This window comes from Sinocyclocheilus grahami, unplaced genomic scaffold (genome assembly GCF_001515645.1).
Source record: "Sinocyclocheilus grahami isolate Dianchi unplaced genomic scaffold, SAMN03320097.WGS_v1.1 scaffold67.1, whole genome shotgun sequence".
NCBI lineage: Eukaryota > Metazoa > Chordata > Actinopteri > Cypriniformes > Cyprinidae > Sinocyclocheilus > Sinocyclocheilus grahami.
In genome coordinates, this window is record NW_015505246.1 from 1614748 (window position 1) to 1629437 (window position 14690).

A 14690-nucleotide genomic window follows, 5' to 3' on the forward strand; every position below is an offset into this window, starting at 1 on the left:
AGCACCTGTCGCTTACTGATTGTTTGGAATTATAAATATGAGCGTAGTTCGTCTGTTAATATCACATGCACTTTTTTGTTTGTTGTTTTTTTTAGTTTACTCAGATGCAGGCAGTGTGCTGCATGAGACAAAAAAGTAATACAGCCAAATGCATGTTGATTTTATCAGACGATGCCGCGATTATAAATGAGAGTGACTCCTGGTTAACATGTATTAAAAGGGGTCGTGCTTAGTCACTATTTAGTGTGGTATTTTTTGACAATATTCACTCATCATGACAGTAAAATAGGGCATTCTAAGTCAATATACTGCAGTATTTCCGCTCTCAATCAGTAGAAAATATGGTTAACAGTTAGCACCCGGTCATGCATGAAAAAAAATAAATAAACGTCATGTACCGTGAAACCAGTTTAATTTTGAAAAATACCGTGCTATACATTTTTGGTCATACCGCCCAGCACTAGCTGTATGTCACATTTTATTATTAATATATTATTAGTATTTTATTATTATCATTCAGAAATAATGTAGGCTAAAACACCGGTAAATAAAGCAAAATATTTACAAACAAAATTAAGCTATTTTAGTTCCCTTCTCTCCACAACAAATCCTCTTTGGAAGTTGTAAGCCAAAACGAATTAATTTAAAAGCGAAACTGAAGCCTACCTTTTCTCATTCTGCACGAATCCAAATGTTTCCATATTCAAGACGTATCTGGATGCTAAAATATTATTTATTATGTAAACTATAGGCTTTGTTTTTTCACTCGCATTTTCGAATAAAATGTTAAGGTAGTGTAAATACGGTCTCTGACCTCCAACTCCTGGCGGTGGAATATGGCTTTGATGGGGGATGGTTGAGTGGATGCTGACAGCAGCTGCTGGAGGAGGATCAGGGGAGGCTGAGGACCCTCAGGAGACAAATCTCCCACATCAGGAGACGACGCACACTGATCCTCTGAACACAAAATCATAACATAAGCATAACAAAATTGTCAGAAAAGACACCATATTTAAAAGCAGTCATCAAAATAATAATAATAATAAAAATCTACATGTGACCAACAGGGGGTAGTGATGTGATACAACGGAACACGATTCAGTCGTTCCCAGTGCATTATAAACAGTTAACAGATATAATCAATCCTCATCACTCCTGCATTTTCTGCTTGGTGTGTGAGCTATGAGAAAATTATACTTTTGACAACACAGCACTGAAAGATAACCGCACAGAGATAAAGACAAGAGCAAATAAGTGAATCCGAAAATACATGCAGATTGAAACTAGAAGTGAGAACAAGGGTGACATTCTGGTCTCACCTGTAGGATTGGGGCTGACGTCTATGACAGCTGGCTGAGAAAGAATATTATTTATTATGTAAACTATAGGCTTTGTTTTTTCACTCGCATTTTCGACATCAGCACAGTGAGGCATGGTTACGCTGGACGGCACAGAATGTACTACGGACTATTTAAATTGAACAGTGTAACTTTTTATGTATCTTTAGGTTGTGATGTCAAATTAGCAAAAATATGTTGTATGTGCATATGAGTCGCTGACGCGATTCAAAACTGTAAAGCTTTTGCAAAATAAAGAAAACGTCTTTCCTTTCTGTGAACTTCGGAGCATGTTACAATGATCCAAACTCAGTACAATTTATTTTGTTTTGTTAATGATTTAAGTTAAATATATTTAGTGTATAGACCTATATATTCCTTTTTATGTAGTCTATATGGTTTTATTCCATTTTCTCTGTTCACAGAAAATCTGCAGGTGCATGATGTGAACTTGTGTGAATCCGTGTTCTACACGATCCTGCCATTTTTGCTGGTTTCAAACACACAAAAAGCTGCATATTACCTGCCAATAATTTTCACTTAAATGTAGGCCTAATGCTTAATTGGCGGTTTGTGGCATATCCTCAGATAAACTAACTCCGGGGCATTGCCATTGCCACTTACCATTACCTATGATGAATTTACAGTGGAGCGTGGGCATTTCACTGGTTGGATGCGTCAGTGTCACATTTGCATAGGCCATACTATGCTGTCTGACAAATAATATTTTGTACAGATTTTATTTTGTTTTGGCAAATATTTAATTATTTTGCCCAGAGAAAAACATTGGATTATGCAACAGACATGCAACTCATTGTCTCCATGCAGTTAATTAATAAACCATCCGTCTCGGCCCTTTTCATGCTATTTCCGATATGCCGATGGCTTTCAAATAATTTTAAAAAAATCGGCCGATAAATATCGGCGGCCGATACATCGGTGCATCCCTAATTTGTATGCGATATTTGCATACATTACATATTATTATATTATATTTATTATAACAAAACAAAAATTACAGCTATAGCTATAATTTAAGTTTTTGGGTCAATGTTCCGGATTGTTAGTCATTAAATTTGCCATACGTAAAATAAAATGTTAAGGTAGTGTAAATACGGTCTCTGACCTCCAACTCCTGGCGGTGGAATATGGCTTTGATGGGGGATGGTTGAGTGGATGCTGACAGCAGCTGCTGGAGGAGGATCAGGGGAGGCTGAGGACCCTCAGGAGACAAATCTCCCACATCAGGAGACGACGCACACTGATCCTCTGAACACAAAATCATAACATAAGCATAACAAAATTGTCAGAAAAGACACCATATTTAAAAGCAGTCATCAAAATAATAATAATAATAAAAATCTACATGTGACCAACAGGGGGTAGTGATGTGATACAACGGAACACGATTCAGTCGTTCCCAGTGCATTATAAACAGTTAACAGATATAATCAATCCTCATCACTCCTGCATTTTCTGCTTGGTGTGTGAGCTATGAGAAAATTATACTTTTGACAACACAGCACTGAAAGATAACCGCACAGAGATAAAGACAAGAGCAAATAAGTGAATCCGAAAATACATGCAGATTGAAACTAGAAGTGAGAACAAGGGTGACATTCTGGTCTCACCTGTAGGATTGGGGCTGACGTCTATGACAGCTGGCTGAGAAAGGATCTGTCGGAGTTTGTCCTGGTGGGAGAGCAGAGCACGCGCTGCCTTCAGGATGTACAGTCTGAGCTGCTGACACCGCAACAAATGCACATCCACCTGATCTGCTGCAATGACAAACACACAAACCAGAATATTTATTATCATACGTAGATTAGTGTGGAACAGATGTTTTTGCTTGGACGGTTGCATGAACAGTCTATTTCTTTTCCCAATCAAATAATCAAAATGACATTTGATTTGTGATTGCTGCATGTGGCGTACCCGTAAGTCCTCTGCTGAGGGATTTCGTCATGCGTTGTTTCTCTAGCTTGCTTCCTGCCAAGTTGACTAACTGGGCCCACACTGTCAGCATAGGCTCAGTGAAGGGCAGGTTCTGAACACTGAATGGAACCATATGAATCTGCAAAGATATCCAGACAGACAGAAAATAAACAACGATATCAACCATGAAGAAAAACAATGGTGGTTAAGGCTAGATGGTATACAGATGCGTCTACTGGGCACATGCACATCAATATAGTGTAATTTGTCACACTACAACAATAATTACTGTTTTTGCATTACTGTAAGAGGTAGGTTTAGGGTTAGAGTAGGTGTGTGGACGTAAATAAAACAAATCGAATAGGTAGAAAACTTATTAAAAACTTTTAGCTGTATCCCTTCTAGCCACGACTAACAATGGCTATGTTCATAAAAATATACTACTCTTGATATATCTGCAGTATATAGCACTGTATGTATGTATGTATATTGCACATTATATTTTACAAAACCATTTAAAAGTTTGGGGTCAACAAGATTTCTTTAGCGTTTTTGAAAATAGTTATCTTATGCTCAACAAGGCTGCATTTATTTAATCAGAATTACATTAAAAAGAGAAGTATTGTGAAATATTATTTTTTAAGGATGCTTTGATTAAAAGAACGTTAAAAATAACAGCTATTTTGAATAGAAATGCATCCTTGCTGAATAAAGCTATACATTTCTCTTTTCTTTTTTTTTTTTACTGACCCAAACGTTTGAACAGTAGTATACATACAACAGACAACCGAAAATACTGAGTAGAATACTGTATCCCACAATGCAACATGCTCAACTTGGGAAGCAATGCTGTGTGTTGGTGCATATGTACCGGTTTGAGCTGACTAAGCAGGCAGACTTTGCAGTTCCTCATCTCATGGAACTGAACAGTGATTCGTCCTTTAGGTGTAATGCGAGTCACAGTGCCCTCCCCATATTCCTCATGAACCACAGGTCCTCCCAAACGCAGACGGTCATCTATACCACCGATGACTGCCAAAACTGCCATCAGACTGCCCACCACCGGGGCTTCTGCATTGGGAAGGTAGTCTTCAAGCACAACCTGACAGAAACACAACGTAGAAAAATTCCATATCATCTAACCAGGGCTCAAAACCAATATATGGTACCTTTAGTAAAATACTTCCATTATTTTACAACAATAATATTAGTTGGCTAATAACATCAAAATTGGACTTGTACCGCTTCAGTGCGTCTGCCTGCCATGACATCACTGATACCACTGAGCTGGGAGTTAATGTATTCATTAACAAGGCCATTCCATTGGCCAAGGGAGTGAAGTGTACGCAGTAAGGCCACAATTTCCTCTGCTAGGGTACTGCTGTGAGTTGCTGTCAGAGAGGCTTGAGGGCGGGACTTTCTCCTACGCATCGAACCTTCTGTAAAGCACAAAACGAGATGTTAAAGTGGCATCCTGCTATCAGCATTTGTACTACCTCACAAAGAGCACACAGTGAGAAAGGAGTTAATAAATGTACAGTACCCCTGAGGAGGGGCAGATCTGAGGAACAAGTGCTGAGCAAGCTGCCGAGGAACCCAAAGAGTTTCTCCACCAGAAACGTCATATCCTGCGAGCGCTCTGTCTTATCCCAGGAGGGTAAAACAACCTGTAGAAGCCGCAGGGCAAGAATCTGCCAGGGAGTGAGGAAAGAAGACAATGCACTCATTTTAACCCTGTGGTACTCATGAAGGTTTTAGAATGACAATTTTACTGTAATGAGCCAAGGAAAGCTATCTCCTCATGGTAAATCCAGTCAGAATGAAACCAGGATGCAATGTTGGCACCTGTCTCTGTAGCGTGACTGCAGTGAAGGACTGGTGGCCCTCCACGATGCGTATGAGCAGACTGATCCATGCAGAGGAGCTCAGGGTACTGCACATTTGGGGCATGAGAGCTATACTGCGAATAAATCCCAGTGTGCACCAGCTCCTGTGTTGCTCAAGAGACACCAGCTTGTGAGATGAACAACCTAAAGAAGCAAGGGAGGAATATGGTTCAAATATAATTTAAACACTATATTACAAAATTAAAATTTTTTTTTTACAAATAAACTCTGGGCTGTTACCAGTCTTGTCATTGGCTCCACTCTCCACCAGTATCCTGAGTAGACCGCACAGAGTGCTAATAGCGTCAGCCTGCATCACCTCAGCGTGAATCCCAGAGGATAGTGACAGTGTCTTCAACAGATTAACTGTACTGGTCAACATGATTGCAGTTGGGTGAACACTCTTCTCCATCACCTCCCCTTCTGAGACAAAGAGGGAGAGGTTGTATAAATCAACATGGCAATTACAAATACAATAAAGCACCAAGACTGTGTAGTAAATGCTTTGTTCTCTGGAATGACACAGTGCCATGTGCATCACAAACCTGTGTCGTCCTCTGTGTCAGAGTCTTCTGTGGCCGGTTGGGTGGCAGGTGGCGACTCGGCCAGTTTAAGGTCATACTTGCCCTCTTTGCCCATTCTGTAGGAATTGGTGCTGCTGGTGTCCCACTGGACACGAATCCAGCCATCTTCTCCCAACTCCCCAATCACACGGCCCATGCCTGGTGGTGGTCCATCCTAACACACACCAAACAGAAACTTGAATAAACTGACCTGACAATGCATTTGTTCTAGGGGTGGTCAGTTCACACTGATAGAAATGAATCCTTTCCAATAAGATAAAACTGATTTTTACATTTCATGGGAATTTTTACCTTTATAAAGCCATTTTTCATTAAGTGACCGCTATCTTTGGAGTCAGATTCTTACATTTAATCAGTGAATTAGAATAATAAGACATTTGGGCTGTTACCAAGCAAATTATATCAGTATCAATAAAATTTATCTTTGCAAGGCTGAGGAAACACAGAAGCTGCATCTGAAGTGGCATTTAGATGTACACTGTTTAATGCAAGACGTGAATGCATTTAACCTGCAATTACAAATGCATAAATAATGTTTTGATATTAAACAGAAAACGTTGAATACTGATATTTGAAATTTAAATAATTAAAGATACTTTAAATGTGAAATTAAAACTAATCGTCGATATTTGGCATTTTTCAAATATCGCCATCGGCCAATAAGTTTTTCTGGTTGGCAGATGCGTTCGTGGCAGGACTTTTATTTTGATGGCGCTGAGAACGGCAGCCTGAACACACAGTGCTCACATTCTCCCCTCTTGCTCACTGTCATCGTTAACAGTTCTGTCCAAGGACAGAAGTCTGTCTAATAATCAGATAGGACTGTTAAACAAAGTTATAAAATGTATACAAATAAGTATTATAACGATTGCTTTTATATTGTTAGTAATAGAAAGGCAAACATTATAATACTTTCTCGTTTGCCGTCAGCATTCAGCAAATACGCATTTATATAATTTAAACAAATCTTTGAATGAATAATTAACATCTAATTTCAAAAACCTTGCAAACTTAGTCGAATCCAGCTGTGAGATCTTATGAAGTGTGCATTTGTATCCTGCACGATCGCGTGTACTCTGCGTGTCGGTCGGTCCGTGCGAATTGAATACGGACAGGAGGAGAGTTCAGCTTCACTGGAGACATTTTAAACTCGTGATTTCAAATAATGCTGTGCTTCATGCTTTTGCCCAATATCATATTCATGTCATTTTCACTGTGTGCTGCATGTAAAATGAGTGTTACCTTGGCTTTATTTGAAAAAATGTGATTCCCAATGCACATAAACTTCCCAGAATACTGAGTGAGTGCCCTGTTGGTAACAATGTTTACTTCCTTTTTAATTATATTTTTATTAAGTATATTTGTGAAAAATACTTTGTCATTTAAAGTATAAGCATGTTTATTTTACACATTTATTTTTTAAATCCATTTTCAAATGATTTAAAATTTCTTAAATATTAAATAAAATAAATACAATTATATCAACTTTATATCGGCCATCGGCCACCCTGCTTTCCAAGATATCGGCATCGGCTGTCAAAAAAACAATATCGGTCGACCACTAATTAAAACCGCCAGTAGGTGGCAGCAAGTCACTGTCAATAAGCGAGTCATTGCGATTGAACCGAATCATTTAAACGGTTGATTCATTCAGGAGTGAAACACGGTCATGTTGCTCAGAGACGCAAAACAGTGCTTTGGCAATTTGTTTGGAATTATTTTTGTTGTCTAAATAGCACAAAAACAGGAAATATGGTGTCTAAAACATAAGTATCTTAATTTCTTGTTTATTGAACTGTTGTAAGAAATCATTATCACATTTGTAATCATGGTAATTTTTGGAGAGAAAAAAAACGTCACTCTTCGTGTGAAACTATATGAAGTGGTATAAATATATACATTTTTGCCCCCATGTCTTGAATTTGTGATCATTCTAAATGCATTTTAATAGAATGAATCATGCAATGAAAGAACGCACTCTAAATGAGCACTCGCACTAGTTTAGTGTACTCTGTAGGGGTATTTTGAATGGTTTTTGCAAAATACTTGATAATGTCAAAACGCACACATTGTTAAAACAACAATTACAATATTATCGTAGACGATATATAATCGCACACCCCTAATTTGTGCACACTTATATGAACACTGCATTGCAAGTGTAGATAACAAGGCAAACACATCAGCTTTAACGTGCCTGATCTCCCCATTTCCAGTCAGGTCCTCTCATCACCCTAGTGCCAATCTTCATCATAGCTGCCAACTCCGGGCCAGAGGCAGGGAGAGGGGTTGGGGCCGTCTCCTTCCTGGACTCCTCGAGAACTGTAGCCGAGCCTTCGTGAGCTACAGAGCTCAGCTCCTCTTCACTGCTATCAGAGCTGGGACCTGTGCAATGCAATGCCGACATATTCAGAAAAAAACATTAAAGGGGCCCTATTATGCTTTTTCACTTTTTCAACTTTAGTTAGTCTGTAATGTTGCTGTTTGAGCATAAAAAACATCTGCAAAGTTACAAAGCTCAAAGTCCAATTCAAAAGGAGATATTTTATTTAACAGAAATCACTTTTCAAAAACTACAACGAACGACTCGTTTGGACTACAACGCATATTTTCTGGGATTTGTGATATCACAAAGATCGCCAAATGGGACGAGACCTGGTTGAGCTGCACTAGAGAAGGCAACGAGTGTTATCACTATGTCGGAGAAGCGCTAGTTTTCACAAGGCAGACTAACTTAGAGTGGTTACAATCATCCAGGTTTAAATTGCGTTTAAATCGTGACTTTAACGCAATATTTACACTGAAGCTGGCAGGCGGCTATGGTAAGGGGCATGACATTTCCCGACCAGGCGCCTGAGTGCTGCCAATCCCAACAAACATTGGCCCAGCTAACCAATCACAGCACATTTCGTATTTCAGAAGGCGGGCCTTCATTTGATACAGAAACTATTCGAGCCGTTCATGCCAGACTGGAGATTTTTGAAAAATAATGTGTTTTCGAACAACCTAGTATGAGAGCCTGTATTTAATCTGACAGTATACAACTGGTTCTATAAAATAAAACCCATCTGATTTAAGAAAAAAACAAGTTGAGAGAAGGTCCTGACCAATGAGTCGAAGAACACTCTGGGTGAGGGCGAGGATGCCAGAGTTCAGCAGGAGACTGAGGCTGTTGGCTCCATGTTTGAGAGTGAGCATGTGGAGCATGGCCAGCAGGAAGCGTGCCTGAGGAATGGTACCCAAACTGGGGCCTGCTGGGTTCTCATTAGTGATGGTCTGCAAAGGCACTGGCTGCACACCTGGAGGAGAGGAAACAACATTCAGTAATACTAAATACCATACCATTCAAATAGTTGGGGACAGTATGATTTTTTTATTATTTTTAATAAAATATTTTTGAAATTATTATTATTCAGAAAGGATGCATTATATAGATAAAAAGTGAGAGACTACACATTTATAAGGTGACAGAAGATCCATATTTCAAGTAAATGCCGCTTTTTTTTAACTTTCTTTTCAATAAATCTTAAAAGAATTGTATCAATTTCCACAAACATACTAAGCAGCAAAACTGTTCTCAGCATTGATGATAATAAAAAAAAGTTAACTGAGCACCAAATCAGTACGAATGATTTTGAAGGATCATGTAAAACTAAAGACTGGGGAAATGGATGCTGAAAATTCAGTGTTGCCACCACAGCAATAATTTACATTTTAAAATATATTTTGCTAGAAACTAGTTATTTTAAATTGTAATAATATTTCACAATATTATTATTATTTTTTTTTTTACTGTATTTTCTATCAAATAAATGCGGCCTTTGTGAGCACAACAGGCTTCTTTCAAACAAATTAAAACAATCTTACTGACCCCAAACTTATGAAGGGGTAGTGTACATTAATACATTAATTAAATGTGTTTTATAATCATTGTAATTACTTCACACATACCCAGCTCCTTGAACTTGACGCTGGCCTCCAACAAGATGTTGCGGACATTCTGGATGGCCCAGGCATAGAGCTTACCGAAAGTCACCTCCAGCAACATGCGGTTAAATGGAGGAATGAGATCTACATCCTTTAGGCAGTCAGCCAGGGGCTCTCTATCAGGGAAAAACAGATATGAATGTAAATACAAACCAAGGCAAGATACTGTTGAACTGCCATACTAAAATATGCTGCAAAACACAAAATAATCTACTAAAAACAGAACATGAAAAACAAACGTCCTGCTTGAAGATTGTTTATATCTTTAAACTTGCCCAACATTGGTCCCTTCAGGTATGACTCTCTGCCAACCACAGAGCATGGCGTACTGTACAGAAGGCAGGAGGAAGTTTTTGGATGCCAGCTTCAACATAGTGTCTATACCCTCCAGCCGGACCTCAGCTCGCTCCAACTGTACACAAGTGTTATTGTTAGGAGTTAAATACTGTCATTTACAGGTCAATTTTATGTTCAGAACTACCTTTTTAGACAAAACAGATGGGGGTGGTTGAACTTCGTTTTAACTACCTGTTTAAGAAGGCACTTCCTCATCTTCTCCACATCCAGCGGTTCCTCTTTCAGAGCAAACTCAACGATGGCGCTCATGAGGCTGGACTGAGAGAAGGAGCCCTGAACGCTATGCTTTAACCAGCGGTACTTCTGAACACTGCCTATGGTGTTAAGTAGAGGCTGCCACTTATCCTGCTACAAGATAAAGGAGAAAAAATTTTAATAGAAGGAATTACATGACATGCTTTAATTCAAATTGAATAATTATAAAGAAAAGCTCCACAATAAAGACATGTCAAATTTATTAACGCAAAGAGACCCTATTAAGTCAAAACAACTCATTAAATGTTAATAAATAAGTAACTAGTAAGTAAATTAGTTACAAAAAGTAAAACAATTAAATAAACAAACTAGTAATGACAACAAATGTATGCCAAACAAAAAGAAAAAGTGAACAAAGCATAAATACTATGAAACAAAGAACACATAAGTAAATCCCCAAATCAAGCAGTAATTTCAACTGAAAAAGATGCTGTTGCAGGGGAAGGTATTTAAAGCAACTTTGAAAGGAACTGTCCTGTAGCTGTAACACATGCAGATTAACATCAAGATGTCAGAGCCAGACATGCAAGAGTTATTTATAGACACACACCACAGCTGTGATAGTCTCATCAGATCTTATGGAGATATGCATAATTCAATATATATATATATATATATATATATGAGAGAGAGAGAAAATACTGAAGGTAAATTGAGAACAGCAAACCTTTGGGGATTTGACAGTGGTTTGCTTCTTGTCCACAGGGGCGGGACTGATTGGAGCAGGCAGCTCCTCGTTGGTCCCTTCCCCCTCCATCTTACCCTCCTCCAAATCAGCTGACTCTGACTTCTTAAGCACTGAGAGAATAAGCAAAACATGCTATAATTATAAATTGAACATCCTTTTACACTGAACATTTAAATGAACTGTTAGACTTGTCACCTCTCTTTTTGCGGCGGTCTCTGATTAGTTTCTGCGTCACCCTTTTCCAGCGAGGCTGAGAGCTCAGCAGCTTCAGTTTGGACACAATGGACAGGTCATTACTGACAGCAGGCCGGAGCTCATTAAACAGGAAACGCAGCCTCTCGATCACTAGGGCGCACACCTCCTTATAAGAGCGGCCTTGCTCCTGGTGCGTCTGTAGCAGATGGGGGAAAGATCAGAGAGGAGGGGGTCAAAGAAATCATCATTACACTCCAACCCCATTTACACCTGGCATAACCATGTATTAAAATGTAAAGCTAAAGTGTTTGTAATTACTAATTTACATTTCATCACAAATATGACAGCTTGAGCTGCATCAAGAATATTCCCATTATTTAGCTCACTTTTATCAAAGAACACTTGGCCTGGTACACCATTCGACACACATCAATCACAGATTTAGGGAGGGACCTCTGTTTCCCCTGGTCCACACCCAAAGCATACTGATTAACAAGTGAGAGGGCGACATGACCTGTATAAGAAAACAGAAATTAACAGTAACATTGACAATTCTGTTTAGAGTTTTTGGCTAGTTCACAGAGCAGGATTTCAGAAATCAAAAATACAGGGAAGCCAACATCATTCAATAAAACAAGCACTTTTTAAGTTACCAAGGTCCTGGTGCTTGAGAAGGCAGCAGAGCAGCAGGCGGCCCACTTCCTCTACAGGATGTTCTGGCGGAAAAGTGATGGGAGTGATGAGATGGTACTGTTTACAGCACCGCTCGATTTGGCATAGAAAGTCCTGCAGCAAATAAGAAAGAATCCAACAATTATACATGATCTGTAATAATCAATTTGACAGTCAAATATTAGGAAATGGGCTGCATAATAAATTATACTAAATAAAGAGACAAATAAGTGATAGTCTATCTCTGTGTATGACCTTCACAGTGTGGTCCTGGGTGTTGTTGTCAGCGATGGCCTGCAGGAAGGGCTGGGCATGATCACTCAGGGTGATTCTGCGGCAGTAGAGTTTGGCTTTGTCTGGTGTGGTGGTCCCAGGAGAGCTGCAGTGGTCCTCATCCTTCTCCTCATTATAATTATAGTGGATCTGACTCGTCTGAAGACCACCAAAGAAAATCGACGACTGGAGCCATTCTGGAAGGTACAAGATTAAAGGTGATTCACTTTTTGTATTTTTTTATTATTATTTTAAATGTTTCTTGGATTTTTTTTTATTCTTGTATTGATTTTTTGATATACCACTGAAACGTTTGCAATATTAGAAGCTAAATAAATAGACTCACTGGCACATTCTAATTCTATGCGGGAGAGAGGGGTGCTCATAGCCAGATATGAAGCATGTAGCCCCAGTAGCAGACCAAGGTTCCTCTCAGCATCTATAAGAGGTGAGGACAGACTGCTCAGGTCAGGAGTTGTCACCATTTCCTGGTTGGGCTAGAGAAAGACAGCCAAAAAAAGAAGAAACATGAAGTCCAAACATTTTGAGAATAAAGCAGTTAGAATCTATAATACAAAGACACACAGACCTCCATGTATTGTCCCACACAGAAAGCTTGCATGAACTCCCTGGTGTTTTCAACCTGGAGAGCGGCCTCTAAAGCTACTACAGGGTCTTCTCCAGCAAACTGGGCTGTGAGGGGAAACAGAAGTCAATATTTTTTTTATTTGAAAACAAAGTAAAAGGTTTTAGTCATTTTAGTAATGTTGTTATACCGAGGATGCTGTTCCCAGTTAAAGTTTGAGTCTGGAAATCTTTAATGTCATAGACCTTCCCTTCAATGACAGTCCAGAAACCGCCATCTTTGTTATGATTCTCCAGGTCAGCTTTGCGGATAAGCGATACTTCCTCATTGTTCTTTGAGCTTGACCCATTTAAAAAGAATCCTGCAAACAAAGAATTGTGCTTCACTGCTCTTCATTTACTCCACTGCACTTTTCTGCTTTCAATTATCTTTAGTAAACTAAATATTGTATCCTTTACATGTCAAGTTTTGATTTTATCACAATTACACTATTAGAGCTTTTTTTTTTTTTTTTTAAATACATAAATATATTCATACTGGATTAAAGCATTACTCCATTAAGCAATCAGACAGTCTTGGTTATGAAGGAAGTGTGTGGATTAATCGGTCACATACCCATGAGTCCAGGCCAGGCGAGATCCTCATTATCATCTCTCTCCATACCAGGGGAGAGATGGTTAAAGCGGTCCACGTGCTCCAGAAGAGCAGCAAGGAGAGGAATGGATCCGGTCTCCTGCATCAGGCCAGCATCACGGGTCAGCAGTAGCACGATGGAGACAATCAACTCTGGTAGCAAAACACCTGGAGAATGAAGAAACAGGATGCTTTGCAATTGAAAATGCCTTCAGATACTTCAGAAGTAAAAAATAAGTAATTTTCTGAATTTAAATAAACAGAATTATAATTTTTAGATGAATTTATTCCCTCAATGCTAGAATCATCCTGAAGCTATAATTTAAATTTGGTGAATTTTATATAGTAACATGGCATTTTTACCTGTGAGATCTCCCTCAAGGACACGTGCCACCTCTGCAAAGTGACGATGAGTGTTGAGGGCGATGCTGGTGGCCACAGGAAGAATATCTCCAATGTGTGTGCACAGCAAAGCCATGTACTTCTTCAAAAGAGACCCCACTCCCAGAATCTCGGAGTGACTCAAAGCTGTGACAATAAGAGATACTCTTGACTGAACGCTCAAACGGTGGCTTCCTTAACAAAATCCCTGAAAAATTAAGTTCTTCTACTTACTGTATCCTCCCACACCCACAGTGCCACTGACCCCCACATACAGCTTGCAGACCAGCAGCCTCTGAAAGCGCAGCAGTAGGTCCAGAGAGGCCGAGCGCTCCTTGCTGACCTGCTCCGTGTCTTGGCAGTTTGAGATTCGTCGTGCCACATCCTTAAGACGAGCTATAGTCTGTGAAGCAATGTTTCTACAGAATAAAACACAAGGAAGAGTGTTACTAAAGGCTATGAAGTTCAGTTGATTAAGAGTGTTACTTTTGCTAAAACCCTCTTTAAGATTCCAAATGTTTCATGCATTGAAAAGTGAATCACTGCAGTACCTGAGCAGCTGTTGGACCAGCTGGACCAATGGAAGGCTCTGCTTGTTTGTTGACTCATAGATGCCGGTGTTGATCAGGTCTTTGTCCAGTGTGGTGCGAGAGCGATGCAGAGAGGAGGCACTGGCTTCCTGCTCATCGATTTCCTTCTCTTTCTGTGCCTCTTTTTTAGCCTCGATATCCTAATAGAAGAAACGGAGAGAAAGTAGTTAACTGGAATGTCAAAACAACCAAAACCCAAACAAAACTAAACTAAGAAAAAAAAAAAATAAATAAAACCAAAATTAAAAAAAACACCAAACTAAACTAAAATCAAAACGATTTACAGATAACACATTAAGCCGGGCTCACACTGTGCAATTTTTTTAAAAGT

General features: G+C 39.2%; 1 protein-coding gene across 1 annotated transcript in view; it reads right to left on the reverse strand.

Moving 5' to 3' along the window:
- The window catches only part of herc2 (HECT and RLD domain containing E3 ubiquitin protein ligase 2), a 70519-nt gene that overhangs the window by 29729 nt on the left and 26100 nt on the right, over window positions 1-14690 (reverse strand). The window contains exons 21-46 of the mRNA XM_016272094.1: window positions 14321-14499; window positions 14004-14188; window positions 13752-13916; window positions 13371-13556; window positions 12946-13116; window positions 12759-12862; window positions 12516-12666; window positions 12152-12366; window positions 11878-12010; window positions 11611-11738; window positions 11225-11420; window positions 11009-11139; window positions 10258-10434; window positions 10005-10141; window positions 9694-9845; window positions 8850-9041; window positions 7940-8127; window positions 5704-5896; window positions 5399-5581; window positions 5118-5302; window positions 4816-4963; window positions 4515-4711; window positions 4144-4374; window positions 3273-3411; window positions 2969-3115; window positions 2464-2606 (exon numbers count right to left, since the gene is read on the reverse strand). Coding sequence (XP_016127580.1) covers window positions 2464-2606; window positions 2969-3115; window positions 3273-3411; window positions 4144-4374; window positions 4515-4711; window positions 4816-4963; window positions 5118-5302; window positions 5399-5581; window positions 5704-5896; window positions 7940-8127; window positions 8850-9041; window positions 9694-9845; window positions 10005-10141; window positions 10258-10434; window positions 11009-11139; window positions 11225-11420; window positions 11611-11738; window positions 11878-12010; window positions 12152-12366; window positions 12516-12666; window positions 12759-12862; window positions 12946-13116; window positions 13371-13556; window positions 13752-13916; window positions 14004-14188; window positions 14321-14499 — 4356 coding nt within the window. The remainder of the gene's footprint in view (window positions 1-2463; window positions 2607-2968; window positions 3116-3272; window positions 3412-4143; window positions 4375-4514; window positions 4712-4815; window positions 4964-5117; window positions 5303-5398; window positions 5582-5703; window positions 5897-7939; window positions 8128-8849; window positions 9042-9693; window positions 9846-10004; window positions 10142-10257; window positions 10435-11008; window positions 11140-11224; window positions 11421-11610; window positions 11739-11877; window positions 12011-12151; window positions 12367-12515; window positions 12667-12758; window positions 12863-12945; window positions 13117-13370; window positions 13557-13751; window positions 13917-14003; window positions 14189-14320; window positions 14500-14690) is intronic.